Source organism: Amblyomma americanum, chromosome 10 (assembly GCF_052857255.1).
Source record: "Amblyomma americanum isolate KBUSLIRL-KWMA chromosome 10, ASM5285725v1, whole genome shotgun sequence".
Taxonomy (NCBI): Eukaryota; Metazoa; Arthropoda; class Arachnida; order Ixodida; family Ixodidae; genus Amblyomma; species Amblyomma americanum.
Genome location: NC_135506.1, coordinates 141,737,790 through 141,756,180, shown reverse-complemented (window position 1 = coordinate 141,756,180; position 18,391 = coordinate 141,737,790). Strand labels below are relative to the sequence as shown.

The 18,391-nt window shown below is 44.1% G+C and overlaps 1 protein-coding gene across 4 annotated transcripts in view; it reads right to left on the bottom strand.

Annotated features, from left to right (window-relative positions):
* LOC144106925 (uncharacterized) overlaps positions 1 to 18,391 on the bottom strand; it is a 618,131-nt gene that overhangs the window by 102,599 nt on the left and 497,141 nt on the right. For all 4 annotated transcript variants that reach the window (XM_077639887.1, XM_077639889.1, XM_077639886.1 and 1 more), the window contains 4 exons: positions 16,336 to 16,428; positions 11,302 to 11,439; positions 3,953 to 4,013; positions 689 to 740 (listed from right to left, as the gene is read on the bottom strand). In XM_077639887.1, coding sequence (XP_077496013.1) covers positions 689 to 740; positions 3,953 to 4,013; positions 11,302 to 11,439; positions 16,336 to 16,428 — 344 coding nt within the window. The remainder of the gene's footprint in view (positions 1 to 688; positions 741 to 3,952; positions 4,014 to 11,301; positions 11,440 to 16,335; positions 16,429 to 18,391) is intronic.

Sequence of the window (18,391 nt, the reverse complement as noted above, 5' to 3'; positions counted from 1 at the left end):
GTGGAATAAAATCTGAACAGAATTGAAGCAGAATTGGTACAAAACTGCACTGCTTTTGCATTAGTTGCAAGTAAGTTCCCTAAGTGGCCGCAGTAAGTTTTTGTTTCATCGCAGCCCACTCCTTTTCGCTAACTGAACCCCCTTCTGGAATGTGATCTGTCACGGTGCATGCATGTTAGTGATGTTGTATGATCCTCACAAAAAATTTTATGGTAATGCCACCTACTAATACACTGTGCTCCCTGGCAACTAAAATTACCTGTATACATTTTCAACTTGCATGCAGGCCCTCAGCAAGTCCCATCAAAAGAATACCATGAGGCTCACCCCAATGTCCCAGTTACCGCAAACAAGGCAGGGTCCTATGCTTGACAAGCAGGAGGAGAAAAGGCGGCCCCAAAGCAAGCTTCACAGTGTGTGTGTGCAAGACAGGGTTTTCCATTTATGCAAGCTTGCATCAGAGTGGAAAGCAGAACCTGTTGAGCCTTTGACGTTCCTTTCTGTCCAACAGCAGCTGAGTGCACAAGTGTGTGCTCACTGTGAGCGAGTTTCTTATTTGCTGACATCCAGACTACTCGAGACCAAGTGTCACTGCCTTACTATGCATCTGAGTGGTAAATGTCACCTTTGCTGTGTCCACACATTCTACTCATGCTGTGCTCCAGAGAATGTGGGGGAATCAACTCACGTGGTTCGGTCAGTGCTGCACACTGCTGGGAAGTACACTGTGGGCAGAGCAGCTGCAAGAGCAAACACAAGCGGCGGCTGATGACTAGCCAGCACATCCCAATTAAGGGGGCTTTCAACAAAAAACTTCTTGATGTATTTTGCATGAAATCTTTTGCACATACTAGACATAATTCTAATTTCATGAAAGCGCCGCCTCATTTCGTGATACTATTTTTTAAGAGTACTTCCTGGTAGATTTAAGCAATCAAACTTCTGGACAGCATGAGAAATGGGGCATGCAAGCAGATACAATTGAAAAAATTTGGTAATTTTGGCAGTTCTAAGGTGGTGCCCCCCTTATGCATGGAATCCAGCAAACGGCCAGTGCAGTTCAGTAAAACTGTGCAGGATTGACAGTCGGCAGCTGCAATGAGCAGACTAGAGCCTTTTACGCCCCTCCCCTCTTTTACTTAGTTTTCTCCTTGTGCTGATGATTGCTTTTGAGTAGGGGTGTGCGAAGAGTGAAATTTTTGAATATGAATATGAAGAAAAAAATGGCTTTGAATATCAAATCGAAAATCTGTTCAGCAAGAAAAAATTATTTCAGAAAAAGATACAGGCGAATGCTGTTGCCCTTATTATTCTTTTTTTTCAAAATGGTGAGTGGTCTTTGCAACTGAAATAAAAACTACACCGACTCAGCACCATATAGAAAAAACATGATAATCATGCAAATGTATACTACTTCATCAAGCAGCACAACAGTATGCAACCTGTAATATGGTCATGCAAAATGTTATCCGTGAAATGACAACTGAAAATAACAGTTTTGGAGTGCTGGAAGAACCACGTGCACATAAGTGAGGGGAACACACGTTGGCATCAGAACGGCGAGACTGCTCCTAAAAAGGAAAAATAATGGCCAGCGACGTGCCAGTTGGCGTCCAAAAGCGGCGTGGTGTTGGGTTCGGACGATCGGTGAATGCACAGGCAGATAGCTGCAGTCGTCACGGGCTAGCAGCGAAGCTCAAAAACCGAAACTACGTGACCAGGCTATTTCTTGGCCTGGCCACAGGGGCTCTCCTACGTCCTCACGCCTGCTGTTAAGTGTACTATTTAAAGGGTCACCTGAGTTACAGTGCACACACGATCGCTTGCTCTGCTGTGACACTTCGCCTCGTCAGGAGCCTCATGCAAAGTTCCGCAAGAGGGCTTTCTCACATATCATAGGTGATAAAAACGAGATGACTGAGCTCATGCTAGGAGAGTTATCAAGGCGACAAGACGAATGCCATGGGTGTGGGCGTTAAGTATGTAACACATTATGGACTGTTCGAAGTGGGTGGTCGATCTTGTTCACATCAGGTTCATATGTAGGAAAGCCCACTTGCAGAATTTCGCACAAGGTCACAGAGAACGAATGAGGCTGGTACACGCAATAAAGGCCAGAGAATAAAGTGAGGAGGGCGCATTTGTAATGTTTTCCTGGCACTTTAAACTTGGCCGATCCTCAGAAAGTTGTCTGGATATCGTGGTTTTGCCACGTTCCAATTTATGAAAGTCAGGGCAGGTGTACGATTGCTGGCAAGTATTCGAGTATTTTCGAACATTAAAAAAACTCTCGAATATTGATTTCTAAAATATGAATATGAACTGAATATAAAGCGTATTCGATTCATATTCAAAATTAAGAATATTTGTACACCTACTTTTGACAACTGACATATGCTTCTTTCCACAAAACAAGACAGTTTAAAGCTCAGCCCGTTCATGTCCCCTTGTTGCTGTCTGCATCTGGAGTAGCACACTGCTCAAGAATACCAATTTCTATGTAAGTACGAATAATTTTTAAGTATGAAATTTACCTTGAAGTCAAATGTCCTTACCTTGAGACATACACCTTTCATCTGTTAATTTTTGATGGAACAGCGCAAAATGACGAGACAGGACAGGAGACAGGTGTTAACTTACAACTCAGCCTATTTCGAATAAACACGGCTTCTTATGTCATTCGCACAACCACATGCGTCACGCCCATATCGCTCATGCACTCTAAAATCACCAAAGAAGCTTTGCAATCATAGAGGTGAATCGCATTTCTAGTTCCTTCCTTCTTAAAGCGACGGATGGCGTACTGATACAATAATCACGTAGCATTGCTACCGAAGCTGCTTCGATTATTTTGCGGACCAACTGATCTTTGTGTTTCACAAGTATTTTGCATTTGCTGAGTTCAGACACATAGGCTTTTGAAAGGCAATCTCTGCAATAAATCCCTGGATTTCTGCATGCTTGCTCAAAATTTGTTTTGTGTTTTAATAGTCTTTCGTTCATGCATCGCCCAATCTGCCCAATGTATTCTTTCTCTCAAGTCACTGCAACGAATACTCCAGGCCCTCGGTGCATTTCAAAAAGGGGCTTTTAGTGCTTTATCTTACACCCCTGCTTCTCTTTAGTCAGATTATCATTAACACGTCTGTAAAGGCTTTTCAGTTTGTTAAGGGCAGTAAACACCATATTCACTCCAGGTTTTTGATTCATTCTTTTTAGGGCATGCGAAACATTATGAATATATGGTATGGCCTTTCCTTTTGCGTGCCTTGTTGCTCCTCTGTAAATTGTGTCGCCTTCGACAGGTCATTACACCAGTGCATTATTAGCTGGCTCCAAAGTGAGAAACTTTTGGCAGCTGATCCACACTTGCACCCATCGACCACAAGACACCCACCGTTTGAAGAGGCTCTGAGACGCTAAGGAGAGTGCATAAACTTTCTCAATCCCTACACTGTGTTGTCATGAGCCAAATAATACACTTCAACCCACGGCAGAGGGCTGAACCACAATCATGTGTGAGAGTTGGCTGGTCCTTTCTGGCGGGTTTTTCATGCTCTCCTATGTTTCATGCTCCTGCACATAACAATTATGTTCAGAGATGGCTATTGGTTAGGTTCTTTCAGACTTCACATGACTGCTGTGGCCAGAAGATCAGGATGCTCTGACCTGCGGGGAATTCCCGTGCATGTCTGTGGTGAGGGCGATGAACGAGCGCCGACCTTTAAGCGACGAGAGTGACGAGAAGAGAGGAAAAGGCGTCAAGACGCAGAAATTTAAATTTTGACTACAGGTAACTCAGTGCCTGCAATGCGCATTAAGAAAGTCCTTACTGGCAGATATTGGTGCATTGGTGTCCTTTAATGTCCCAGGGATATATGTAGTGCATCTTTACTGAGAGCCCTTTCCGATTTGAGTACTCAAGCAGCTGTGCAGTGAAACTGCCACTTACGCTGTTCCATGAGAATCCCAGCCCTGACTGAGCATCCACCCAGGTCCACTATGACGACTCGCTGCGAGAGAAGGAACAAGAAGAAAAACGTGAGAGAGCTTCAGCTGCAGCAGCTATTCAATGAGCCCCTATCAACCACTGGAAGGTCACCAGGAAGCAGGGCCCTGGTTTCCACTTCACTCTTGGCAGCAGAGATCCCCTCTCTGCAGTCAAAACAGACCCTTTGGAACTGGCCAAAACACAACTGGTAATCCAGCCACTTTCAGCAGCAGCCTGAATGCAGGGCAAAGGCCACTCCCATGTTCCTCCACCCTGTCCTGTGCCAGCTGCGGCCAATGTATCCTCCATTTTCAAGCGGCACCCAACTGGTTACTGGTTGATTAGCAATGAGTATGTAGAATTCAATTGGCTCCAAGTGGCACCCAATCGGCTGCAGCTGAGTTTTGACTAGTTCCAATGGTCCACACGTTTGGCAGCTTTTGGTGCCTCTTGAAGGACATCACTGTATGAGAACTTTCAGCACAAATCACCGGGGCCATACTGAAAGAAATGGGTAGACCTGTGCGAATACTTGATAATTTTGAACATTCGGCCAAATAGCAAGGCATTTGATATTCGATTTGATCTGGATGTTTGGTCATCCAGCTGAAAATTCCCATTGAATCAAACTTAATTCCAAATGCTATTAACCGGAACCAGTTAAAAACTAGTCGGAACAGTCTGAAAACCAAACTGGTTCCAATTTCAATTGGATTCATAGGAAAATTCCTGCTGGATTAAACTGGAATGCCAACTGGTTTGTGTTAGTGGAAACCAACTGGAACCAGTTCGAAAAGTCTGAAAACCTAACCGGTTTCAACTGGTTTCATCAGATTCCAATTGCAAAAATTCCACTTGGAACCCATAGACTTTTTCAGCTGGGATCTGAAGTATCAAAGTATTCACATCCAGCAAGTACTATTTCTGCAACACTTGCTTTGTGCGTCTTTGTGTAGTGTACCTCCTCCAGGATGGCACCACACGGCACTACCTAGGTGCATGCGCCGAGTGCCTGCGCACCTGCGCATACAACAGAGCTGGCCTACGCATGCGCGGAGCAGCAGACGCCAACAGGCGCAAGTGTGGCCGCCAGATCTGCACTGCTAGGTGTCTGTGCCCTTGCTACCCATGGCGCACACAACGGAGGGTGAGCGGCTTCCTTGACACTAACGGGATGAGTCTGAGTGTGAAATCCACTAACCAAGCGCGAGAGGGTGCCCCCTGATGTGAGGTGGTGCTGGGACACAGGCACGTGGTGCGCAGTCACCACTAAAAACCAATTAATAAAGAGCAGCAATCGGAGACTCCACAAATACTGGCTTTGCATGTAGGCTGACTGCATTTCTGCAGAAAGTGGGCACAGCTTCAATGAGTGTGACAAAGCTTCCATGCATTCTCTCTTTTCCACATATGGTTTTGTGCGCTAGAAAAAAAAAATTTGAAAATGGCGTTCAGCCCCTTTTGTTAAACAAACCAGAAGTACCCGAAATATTCGCTAAGAAATTATTTTTAAAAAATTACTACCCGCTTCGAATTTGCTTCAAGGCAAAAAAAAAAAAACACTACACCGGCCCAGAAACGGGTATGTGCCATGGGTGCCAACCTCATGTGACCTAATCTGTGATCACCCATAATTTGAGTAGGAAATTCTATTTTTCAGCTCCACTGTTAGACAGGCAAGAAACCAGTCACCACATGCAGGCTTATGTATATCTGACTTAGACAGAGCATAACTACAATTTTTAGCATAGAGAGAGAGTAACTATTGAAAAGCAGAGATTTTAGCCAGCATAAAAAGATTCACTGACATGCTATTCTGTGTGGGGAAGAAGAGAATCGGGGATAGAAAGATGGAAGGAGCGAGGCGTCATGTTTAAAACTTGCCTACTAAAAAGGAAGAGGACAATTACAGCCGAGGCTCACAAGAGGGTGAGAAGTAGAAACCACTTCATTTTGCCTGACTCATTTTGGCAACAATTGAAGACCGAAAAATGCCAGCAAAGAGCCATGCTACAGCTGAGACTTGCAACAACAAAACAATGAATAGAGCAAACAAATAGTTAATCCCCTAAAAGTCCCCACAGAAGTCCCTCTATTCTTGCAATGATTTGTGAGAAAGAGTGACTGTGCGACAGCCGTGAGAGGCCCTTTATGAAGCTGCAACCCCAATAATTCAAGGAACGTGCAGAGACAGAGTGAGGATGGAGCTGGCGACAACACTGTGGAGCACACTGCCTTGCTTGGTCTGACCACTGATGAAAGCATTGGGGAGAGTCCATCTGAGCCCAGTGTGCCAATGCCGTGGCAGGGACTGAAAGAGCTACATGCTGGGAAGGCCGACTTTCACTCGAATAAAACAGGCAGAGATAAACTGCAAATCCCTCTGGGGTAAAGTGAGTGAAATTACAATTTCCATGGTGACAATCTTAACCAGTTGGACTGGTTAACATTGTCACTGCAAACAAACCGCCGTAGCAGCCACACTATGATGGAGGCCAAACGCAAAAGGTGCCCCTGTGCTGTGCGATGTCAGTGTATGGTAAACATCCCCACGTGGTCGAAATTATTCTGAAGCCTTCCAACACGGCACCTCTTTCTACCTTTCTTGTTTCACTTTCTCCTTTATCCCTTCCCTTACAATGCGGTTCAGGCATCCACCGAGATGCAAGAGAATTACTGCTCCATTTCTTTTACTCAAAAACCCATTTTCAATTTCCTTGCAATAAAACGGATGCTGCATTCTGTTGCTGAGCATGGCATGAGCGTTTACAATTTACACATGGATAGTGACGCCTGGTGGAACCCTGTAGTGTGCCCACTGTGCTCACACATACTAGTACTAGTATGTGAACTGTTGCAAAGCTGCAGGAGGCCTCCATCTTTCTGACTCCAGCATCAAACTTAAACCACCCCACTGTCGGAGGGCACGCACTGCCAAGGGACCCAATCAGAGAGAGAGACCACACTGCCTCTCGGAGGAAGGGCACTCTCCCCACAATCAACACTGATCACATTTTTTTTTTTATTCATATACCCTAAAGGCCCTTTTCAGGAGGGGGAAGTGCATCATCAGCAGCAGCCTGACTACGCCCGCTGCACGGAAAAAGCCTCTCCCATGTCTCTCCAATTAGCCCTGTCCTGTGCCAGCTACGCCCCCCACCCTATGCCTGCAAACTTCTTAGTCTCATCCACCCACCTAACCCTCTGCCGTCCCCTGCTACACTTGCCTTCTCTTGGGACCCACTCCGTTACCCTCAAGGACCAACAGTTATCTTGCCTTCACATCAAATGCCCTGCCCAAGCCCAGTTCTTCCTCTTGATTTCGACTAGGATGTCATTAACACGTATAATAATAATAATTTTTTTTATTTCCTCATTCCAGTACAAATGCGGGCCTGCCAAAGCCTTAGAAGGCTTGAGTGGCAGTGCCCGGCAGCAGACAGCATATAATGCATGCACCAAGCAAAGAAAAAAAAATGATGAGAGAAGTAAAATGGATTCGAAAAGAGTGGACGAAAAATACACAAAAACGGAGAGAAAACAAAGAACATGTAAAATCATAGCATCGAAACAGAATACTGGAACTAAGAACGTAATTTCACAAGACTAGCTTTCACTATCTTTTTGGAATTAGCAGAAAATATTTCTTTGGGAACAGAACAGAAGGAACATAATCTCGCAGGTTCGCACTCTAGGCACAAGAAAACGATCGCAAGTTTGCAGATCTTTAACAGGGACATATGGTGTACAAAAATCGCTTGTCCAAATGTGCTTAAAAACTATTGTTTCAGAAAAAAGGTGAGAAAAGTCAGGCATGTGCAACAGTTCAAAAACGCTACTATCTTCATTTCGGGCCCTACCATAGAATACTGATTTAGTAGATTTCAGTATGCTGTTGACCTTCTTTCGCCAAAAGGCAGAGAAGAAATAAAACCAGTAAATACCATAGCATAACAAACTGTAGGCTAAGGCGTATACCATTTATTTGCGTACATACATAGGGCAAAGGGTCTTAATAGAGTGCAGCAAATATGCAACTTTCCGAAGCTGAGAACAGACAAATGAAAAAATGGGTATTCCAAGACATGTCGAAATCGAAGAATACACCTAAGTATTTGACCGTTGACACAAGTATGATTGATGGGCATTTGCAAAGAGCACAATTTGGTCAGTGCAAACGAATAGACACATCATTAGGAATTCTCTTTAAATAATTGTGAAAGATGCTAATTGAGTTTTTTTATTGTTAACATTAATTTATTGCTGAACCATTCCATAACCAACTCGCAGTCGTGATGGATAAGAGATAATGCTGTCTTATAGTCATTATGTCTAGCAACTAAGAGCGTATCATGAGCGTATTGAAAAACACGGCACAGTTTGCAGACAGAGCTCAAGTCATTGACATAAATTAAACAAAATAGGTGCAAGTATAGATCCTTGAGGAACTACGGATTTAATCTGCAGCAGGCCACTTCTATATTTACCTAATACAATGAGCTGTGAACGATAGGATAGATAGTTAACAAGAAGAGACAGAAGAGGACCCCTAAACCCATAATTGTGGAGTTTATCTGACAACACAAAATGATTAACTGAGTCAAACGCCTTAAACACATCCAAAAATAAAACACAAGAAGATTCATTTTCTTCAATGCAGCTGTTTAGAAGATCACATAGTTCATCAAGTGCGTTCAGCATACCACGACCCTTAATAAACCCGAACTGATTACCAGAGAACACGTCATGAGCTTCAAGAAAACTGACCATCACCATCGAAATGTGTTTTTCTAAAACAAGCGCAATGCATGGTAGGATCGAAATACCACGATAATTTTCAACTTTATTTTTCACTCCATTCTTATAGATAGGGATAACCATCGCCTTCTTCAAGCCCTCAGGTACTATTTGGGTGGAAATTATACCAATGATAATTGCGAGCAGAACGTGCTTTATTCGTTCAAAATTTGTGAAAAGTGTATCGATTGAGATACCGTCCCACCCCGGGGACTTTCGCCGGCTAAAGCCAGAAAGAATGCAACGCAGATCGTCTTCAGTGCAAGGTGGCAGAAATTCTGATTCAAGCACAGATTGCATGCTGCGAGATGGTAGACTCGGAACTTTTGAATGCGCAGCTGGACCAGCATCCGAAAAAAGAACCATTGAACTCATCAGCAAGTGTCAGAGATAATGCCCTAAAGTTCAAAGAAATGGAATCAGCTACATTCCTAGGTGCACAGCCACGCAAGCGATTAACAACATCCCAGGACTTAGCTGGCTTCCCTTTTGACGCCACAAACCTTGCTTGGAAATACTGACGCCTTTTTGATCGGAGTAATGCATTAGCCCTGTTGCGGGCAGACCTGTACAGTGCCCTTAATTGAGTGTTCATAGGCGAACGCCTACAACGTGCCCAGGCCATTTCCCTTTCAGCAATAGCCAATAAAACATCGTTGTTAATCCACAGAAAAGCAGTCTTGCTTTGCTTTATGATTATAGTTTATTTACAGGACACCAACAACAGCACGAAGGTTTTAACAAATGAATCGTAAAGAGAGCTTTCAGAAGTGCGAGTTAGGAACAAATCCCAGTCGTAATTTTCCATTGCAAATTCAAGTCGAAGTCTGTCAACGACTTCGATTGTGTTCAATTGATCTTGCTTCATAGCCCTTATCCCAGCTTGTGGAAAAACACGACAGCCAACGAAGAAATGGTCAGACAGTTTTTGTTCTACGATAAATGAACTAGATTCATTGTGTTCAAGGTGAAATTTGTTCCCTCACCCACTCTGCCCGCTTCCGGTCTCTCAACGTTACACCTATCATTTTCCTTTCCATGGCTCACTGCGTTGTCCTCAGTTTAAGTTGAACCCTTTTTGTTAGCCCCCCCATTTCTGTCACTTAGGTGAGTACCGGTTAGATAAGCATGTTACATATTTTTCTCCTAAGGGATATTGGTAAACCGCCATACATGATATGAGAGAACCTGCCATATGCACTCCACCCCATTCTTATCCTTCTAGTTGTTTCCCTGACATGATCCGGATCAGCTGTCACTACCTGCCCTAAGGAGACGTATTCCTTTACCACTTCCAGCACCTCGCTGCCAGTAGTGAACTGCTGTTCCCTTGCTAGACTGTTGAACATTACTTTGGTTTTCTCTATGTTAATTTTAAGACATGCTGTTCTGCTCTGCCTATCTAACTCATTCATCATGCTTTGCAGTTCATCTCCTGAGCGACTTAGGAAGACAATGTCATCAGCTAATCACAAATCACTTAGGTATTCTCCATTTACTCTTATCCCCAACTGTTCCCAATCCAGGCCTCAGAACACCTCCTCTAAACAGGCCACGAATAGCATTGGCAAGATCGTGTCTCTCCGCCTGACACCCTTCCTTATTGGAATTTTATTGCTGATTTTATGAAGGACTATGGTAGCTCAGCAGTCATTATAGATATCTTCCAGTATTTTCACGTAAGGCTCTTCTACACCCTGATTCCACAATGCCCGCATGACTGTTGAGGTTGCCACTGAGCCAAATGCTTTCTTGTAATCAATGAACGCTATATATAGGTGTTGGCTATATTCTGCGCATTTCTCTATCACCTGACTGATAGTGTGAATATGGTCTATTGTCGAGTACTCAGTTACATATGAAGCAAAAATTCACCTTAGACATATGAATATAATACAAATATAAAAGCAGAGTAAAATATGTGCACAAATATTGTCTGGCTAATAGCAGCAACAACAAGACTACAAAATCGATCTTATGCACAAATGGACTCTTCCTAGTAAGAACTAATGGTAAAAAACACATTGATTTCTGAACGCAGATGGCATGGTTTAATGTGGAAATAATGTCCTCTAGTAACCCATTCCAGTGATGGATTGCGAGTAAATGGCTGGTACGTGCAAACATATTGGCTCAATTTTGAAGGGATAATCTGAGCAAGGAAAGATACAGTGAGCTGTGCTGATACAGCATGTAGCGAATGAGGAATGGCAGAGTCTGTGCCATTCCTAGTAACCTTTGCTTTTCAAGTTTAGTGATGCTTTAGTGATGGTTTAGAGATGCTTTGATGGCAGTTATGCTGGACTGACTCTGATCTGTTAAGTACATCTGATGTCGATTCCAAATGAATGATGCTAGTGCAGTTTAACGACCCTTGCAGCTTCACTAGCTGCTGTGTATAAACGAAACCATAAGACAGTGCAAGCATGTATAGTGGACAGATGCGACCTGTAAGCCACAGATGGGATCTTTCCTTTCCCAGTTTCGTGCTTGGCCACAGTTGTGGTGCCCACCTTGTTGCAGGGCAGAGGCCGTTCAATGGGCTGCACAAAGCTGCGCTGGGGGTCCTGCTGGCAGTGAGACTGCAGGGCCTCCAGCCAGGCCTGGCACTCCACTGCTGAGCCACACTTGACCGCCACATAGTGGCCCTTCTGCACAACAACCAGAACCAGGGGTGGTGCTGCTGCAACCACTTGCACGCAGTAACAGCAGCACAACACCAAAATTTACTTCTCCCTATTAAGAACAGTCACCAGCACTGCCTTTGACTGCCACCAGGTGCCGCCCTCGTCAGGTACCTCAGGACGACATGCACTCGCGCCGTCACGTGCATTTCCACACTTCTGCCATCATTTTCTCTGCAATAATGCTATGCTACCCTGGCCTACCATGCGGTAAACGTTGTTTCATAGTACGGGAGGCAATCTACTTTTGAATTTCAGCCATTGATGGGCCCGGCTCGACGCTCTTCAGTCTACTGGTGCACAGTGCTGCGCAAGACGGCTGCCCATTTTTCTTGAGATGCAGATTAATGACCTTTACCATGTAAAAATTTACCTCGGTGTTTCTCAAATCTGAAGGAAATTCGTTGGAGGCACATGGAGCACCTGAAATATTTAAGCTTTTGCGCACTTATCTTGGTGGGATGTATAGGGACCACGAATTCAAATAAGTTTGCTGAAGAAGTAAAAATGAAGAGGTGAGTATACAGTCCCGGAGACAGCATCTGTCATAAGGCAACACATACACCACAGCTTGCTGATTTGTGTGTCTGCTTCAGTCGAATCAAATCAATCAAATCAAATCGAATTAATTCAGTGCCAGGCTGTCCTCAAAATCCATTGTAAGCCACAAGTAATTCATCATTACACTTTCTAAGTAATTCATCATTACACTTTCTAACTTTTGATGGCTTCATGCTATTTTTGATTTGCTGCTTTCAATTCAGCGAGCGCCATACTGTAAAATCTACATATAAGATAGGACAAATGAATAACTATATACAAAGGCATCACATTTATTCACATTACCTCTGAGGGGGACACACCACACGAAATGTTTGTGAAAAGCCTTGCACTATGCACAAATCTATTTACATATATACACTGAGGACGTTAGTTAATATTGTGACAATTATTTCGACCAAAGTTGTTTTCCTGCTTTTGTCAATACTTTTCTGCAGAGAGATGAGGGTCTTAGTCGCCAGCCTTCGCTGTGCACAAGCAGGGCCGTGTTCATCGCCGTTTTCAAGACAAGTCTGAACGAGGAAACGACGCACTGTGTCAGCCAATTTTGACCTGAATACCCAAATAAAACAGCCTGATGTCTCAGGCATCACTACCTAAAATGGGCTGCTCCACAACAAGATGAAAGAGGCTGCTCGGTGACACGAAGCCCTATTGGTATGTGCAGAGCCCCGTTAGTTAGCAGCGACAGCATTGCGGCACACTTGCAGCTAAAGTTACAGGGGAGATAAGGAACCAGCTGGGTTTGTCCCTCATGGGATTTGACTTGCCTTACAGGGAAAGTAGAGCATTTGGAAGCCTGCTTCAAGCACCTGCATGGCATGGACAGGGAAGAGTGCACTGTTATTTTGTCTGTGTTCTGGCTAGTTAGCCGCAGCTAGAAGCAGGACATCTACACCCACTTAGCCACCATCCTCAGTGCAAGCCGGCTGGAATGGTAACACCCTACCAGGGGCCCTGAAGCTCAAATGGAGGGGTTCCCTGTAACACAGTGAAAATGTATTCCTGTGATGCTTTCTTCTTACACTCCGCTGTCATGAAACCACGGCACGCACCACAGTGCCTCCATGGGTACCAGGCGGGCCCCGCGGAGCGGGAGTGCCATTTACCGTGCGCCATGGGAACTGACTTCCCTACCTCTTCTCCATTGTGGCGTTGTCTGGTCCCCTGCACTGGCTGCGGGCACCTGGAGTTTCATTTCTTAAAAGCCTTCTATCTCCGTGCCCTACAAGTAACACACGTGCGGCAACAAAGAGCAGCTTCACATTCAAACAAAAACATGGAATTTATGAGATCGCAGACACTAAGGGCAAATACTACACTTCACTTACGCTACACTCTAAGGGTGTACCCCATTCTATCCAAGTACTGCTGCCCAATGCAAACTGTTCACAACTGCAACAACAGAGACAGCACAACCAGAAAATTTAGTTGTGCTTGCCTGTCGTGTGCCCAGCAACCTTCATCCACCAGTTTCGTAAGGGCCTACACCACACGATGTTCCATGTTACTTGTGCATCGCGATGTAAAATTTTAAAGAAATTTTGAAAGCTTGGAGAAAATTAATTTGTTTCCCTTTATTTTTTGTCAGAATAATATAAATTCTTGGAAATAAAGAACTGAATTCATTAGGTACATTTACTTTAAACTCAAATATGAGTAAAGAATTACATTTTTTCACCAAAACAACGATGCATGCAAAGCCTTTTCAGGAAAAGATCACGACATATTGCATAGAATACAATCGATGTAAAGCATTGCATCAGTCTGCCTGAGGAAAATCCTTATTTGTGCACCCACTCCCATGCCGAGGTTCGAGAGCATGTACACAATTTTATGCACCTGCTCTCCCATTTTAAGCAGCTTCTATCCGGTTGATGTCAGCTTCCAGAATTCAAGCGCCACAAAGACAGCACACAGAAAGGAGAACGAGACATGCACTACTTGCAACACAGTGGGGGAAAAAGGTGTATCAGCGGAAATTTTTCTCATGCTTCATGATCGAAGGGATACTAATGCAAGCACTCCCACTCTTTCTGATTTGGTGAGCCTCTGTCATTTCACGTGCGATTGTGTCATTGCTCTTCTTGGCAATGTTAGTTTCTTTTGGCCTTGGTTCACAGGTCTTCTTTTTTTATTTCCTGCAATCCTTACAGCGAAGCGGCAAGTTTGAACCCGTTCCGTTCTTCAGTGACAGTTTGTGCCCTCTCAAACGATCATTAACACAATGGCCTGTTTGACCAATGTAAATTTTTACACACATCAGTAGGATGCTATACACAACAACGACCACACACTCCACAAAAGGGCTAGCATGCTTTGTTTCACACACTTTTTTCTTATCAATTCCCGAGCTACTCAATCGGCACATTGATGTGAGTTTCCTGGCAGCAGAAAAAACAACAGGAACTTTATACTTGATGGCAACATGCTTTAGATTATATGCCACTTTATGGGTGTACGGAACTACCACTGGTCTGATTCCCTTTCTTGAGGATTCACCTTTATCACTAGTATTTTTTCCTTTTCGTTATTCTTTCATCTTCATTAGCAACGATTTGCTGACAGAGCTTAAAACAGATGTAGGAAAGCCCGCCTGTTTGAGCTTACGAATCTGGCCGTCAAAGCATTCCTGCATTTCGTGACTTTTTGAGAGGATTCTAGGCACATTGTTGCAATGAAACATTTCACTGTTTCCGAGTGCGTGGAATCAAAAGGCAACAATTCCTTACGGGTGCGAGGACACTATTTTCAGTAAGCACCTTCGTCAGTAATGGCATTACTGACGAATGCAGGAAAGAAGAAAAGAAGACCTATGAACCAAGGCCAAAAGAAACCAGCATTGTCAAGAAAAGCCAAGACACAATCACGTGTGAATTGATAGAGGCTCACCAAATTAAAATAAGTGGGAGTGCTTGCGTTAGTATCCTTCGATCATGATGCATGAGAAAAAATGTAAGTTTTTAAATATGTTTTAGTTTCACCTGTGTCCCCCCTGTGTCCCCCCTTTTGCGGCCTTCGAGATTGCTCACATGAGCAGCCACCTGTTGTTTCCACCCGCACCCTGTTTCTGAAGCGAATAAAAGAGTTGCAAGTAGTGCATGTCCCGTTGTTCTCCTTTCTGAGTGCTGTCTTTGTTGCGCTTGAATTCTGGAAGGTATGCACCAACTTGCCCCCGCTAAGTGTTTGATTCAACTGACGTCAGCAGTTGGCTGACATGCTGACCCTGCTGCCATGTAGATGGCTCTAAGCACTTTGCAAACTCCTAAACAGCTCCATTAACAAACTTTAACAGTGTGCATAGTGAGGTGGTACTTTGCAGGAAACTTTGGAAACTTGGCCGCTTTTTTCCCTTCTGGGCTATAAAAAAACGAGAAAAAAAACAATGTTTTTCTCTTCACATTTTTCCAAGGTTTTTTTCAGGCACTCATCTCCACTCATACGCCTTTTCCTCCCACATTCAGAGCACTGTTCACACTCAGACCCACATTTTCATTTCTCCTTGTAGCTGACAGTTGAGGTCACGCTGTCTTGAATAGCAGCAGAAAAAAAAAAGTCACAACCTTTGCATGTACCTTACAGGTGCACATACGGTGCGAAATGCATTCCTTGAATAGGTGATAAGAAGAAAAAACTTGTACTACATTTGTCCTAAAGTGGTGTGTGTGCATGTGCAACAGTAATGCAGACTGCACACTTGATGCCAGTGACAAATGCTCAGCGGCTCCCAAAGTGCAGCATGATGGCTCTTTGAAACACACTGATATGATGCTTACACTGCCTGGCTATTTCTTGTGCCTGCACTTGTGCATACATGCGTGCACTTTTGTCCCTTCTCGGGAAATGCCCCCTCTTGGCATCAGAGCATGATCTCTCATCTGAATGGAGGCAACAAAAAGCCATGCAGCAGAGGGAAGAAGACAAGGGTAAATGTGTTAGCATATCAGAAGATGTCTGTCAGTAGCTGGTGGAAAGCAGGCTGCTGCCAGGTACGTACCACTTGAGATATGACAACCTTTCGTGTGTTAACCTCACATACTATGATGAATTAACCTAAGAATGCCACCTCAGATGTAACAAACGTTTGGCTGCCATGTTATCCATCAGGGATCGCTTGAGAGTTTTACTGCACAGCTTTGTTCGATAGCTGAAATGCTTTTTAGGGGTCTGCAAAGTGTTTTTCCATGCAAGAAGGATGCCTCTGCCGTATTAACTAGCAGCCGCAGTTAGTGCTAGAGGAGCAAGCAGCCCAGGCAAAATAGAACAAGTCGGGCGCACACTATTCTGGGTGCATGTACTCACCCGGTCGTCAACGCCAATCATGAGATTCTCAAGGGTATCGACTTGGCCGCCCAGGAGCTGCATCTTCACCAGTGGCTTCATTGACTTGTCACTCTGAAGTAACAAGCAGGGATGAGAAACAGACAGTCGATTTGTTCAATGATTCCATGTCAGGGGGAAAGTGGGGTGTGACAACAACACTGAAATGTAGCACAGCATCACCATCATCTGCACCCACTGCAGGTCAAAGGCTTCTCTCGTATCTCTCCAATTAACCCTGTCCTGTACCATCCATGGCCCCCTTATCAACGCAAACTTTCAGCCGCCCGTTGCTACGCTTGCCTTGTCTTGGAATCCACTCCATTACCCTTAAGGACCAGTGGTTATCCTGCCTCTACATTATGTAAACGTCGGAACTGAATGGAAGACAGCAGTAAAAGAAGAAGTCATGCTTTTTGGATGCAGCTACATGGACGGACAGTTGTACAGCGTGAGTCAACTGCTTTTATTTTTCGGCTGTTGCTCATTAAGGTGGTACATTGGTTGTGTTTGTATAACACGTTTGGGTGACTTGAGCACAAAGGATGGAGAAGCAGGGAAGAAAAAGAGACGTCCTATTTTTATGTGCTATAGTTATCAAGGCACCTCTTATTCCTCTCCAATACAGTGTGTAGTAGCGATTTTGTGGAGATATTCAGAAACGTAGAGTGCGCACAGATCACGTGTTCAGATTCCTCTGTTGTGATGAGTATGTTGCCTTTTAGAAAGGAGTCCCTCCTCAAGAGAGGACGGTGCTTATGAGCCCCAAAGATAAGCACTTTACCAGCTGAATTTCAAGCTGCAAGTGGAAGAGAATACAACTAGAGAAACTATTGCAGCCGGACACCATTTCCACTTCCACCTGGATATGTGAGCTTTTTTTCACAGTTCACTGCACTCAAGTCTTCATCCATCCGGATGAGCCATGCTTGATGAATCAACCTTGTTCAGAAAAAGGTACATACCTATCTTGCATTTCCAATTTGCCAGTTAATAGATTGTCAACAGATGATTTTTAAAAAATTCCGGCATGCTACTGTCAAAGAACCCTACAGAAGAAAACTGAGCCATGATGTCTCGGTTAAGAAGATCAACACGGCAGACGAGCAGCTGCTCTGCACATTGTTAATTCATCACGATGCCCCCTTAAAAAAAGAAGCTGGCTTAAGAATGTGGTAACCCAATTCTGATTTCGGTTTTATGGGGTTGAACATCCCAAAGCGACTCAGGCTATGAGGGACGCCGTAGTGGAAGGCTCTGGATAATTTCGACCACTTGGGGTTCTTTCAAGGGGCTGTGAAACACATTCTCCATGCATTGTACTTCCTGTTGGTTGCATAGTGTGACTTACAGTGATGCTATTAGCTTTGGTCGTACAGTGTGTATTCTAGTTTGTAATATTTTAATTAGCTCACAAAAACAAATTCATGGTGCTGATGGTGTCACCACACAGTGGCGGTTTCTAGCAGTGGATATGACATCATTGTGTAGGAGCTTGATGATTAGACAAACAGTAAATATACTACAAATTGTGTTAATAAATGAAGATATGTTTTGTCATGCGTTTGTGTTTTATATTAGGTCAACAAAACCGACACATTTAGTTACATAAAAGCACTGCAAATCAAGTAAAACAAACAAGAAAAAAAAACAACACTAGAGGCTCTGGCTATTGTTTTTCATCGAAGGACTGCACCTCTCTGTACATATCTATGACCTAGCATGCAGCACTTATGGCTACTCTTTATGTATCGGATAACGGCTTGGAGGAATCGATCTGATCGAGCCATTGCATTCTACAAGCGTTCGTTTCAATCCCAAGGAAGGACGCAAAGAAAAAAAAAACCATGCATTTGCCATTTACCAGTGCTATGCCAGTGTCCATCGCCAGCCTGTGAAGGATTACTGGGCGGCGGTGCCAGACGGCACCACGTTCCCATCAACAGCATGCGCCCCTTGTCCGCCATGACCAATCAGCGCATTTGTAATGGAAGGCCACGGTACGCGGTAAGCAGTAGTAGTACGCATTATGCTAAGG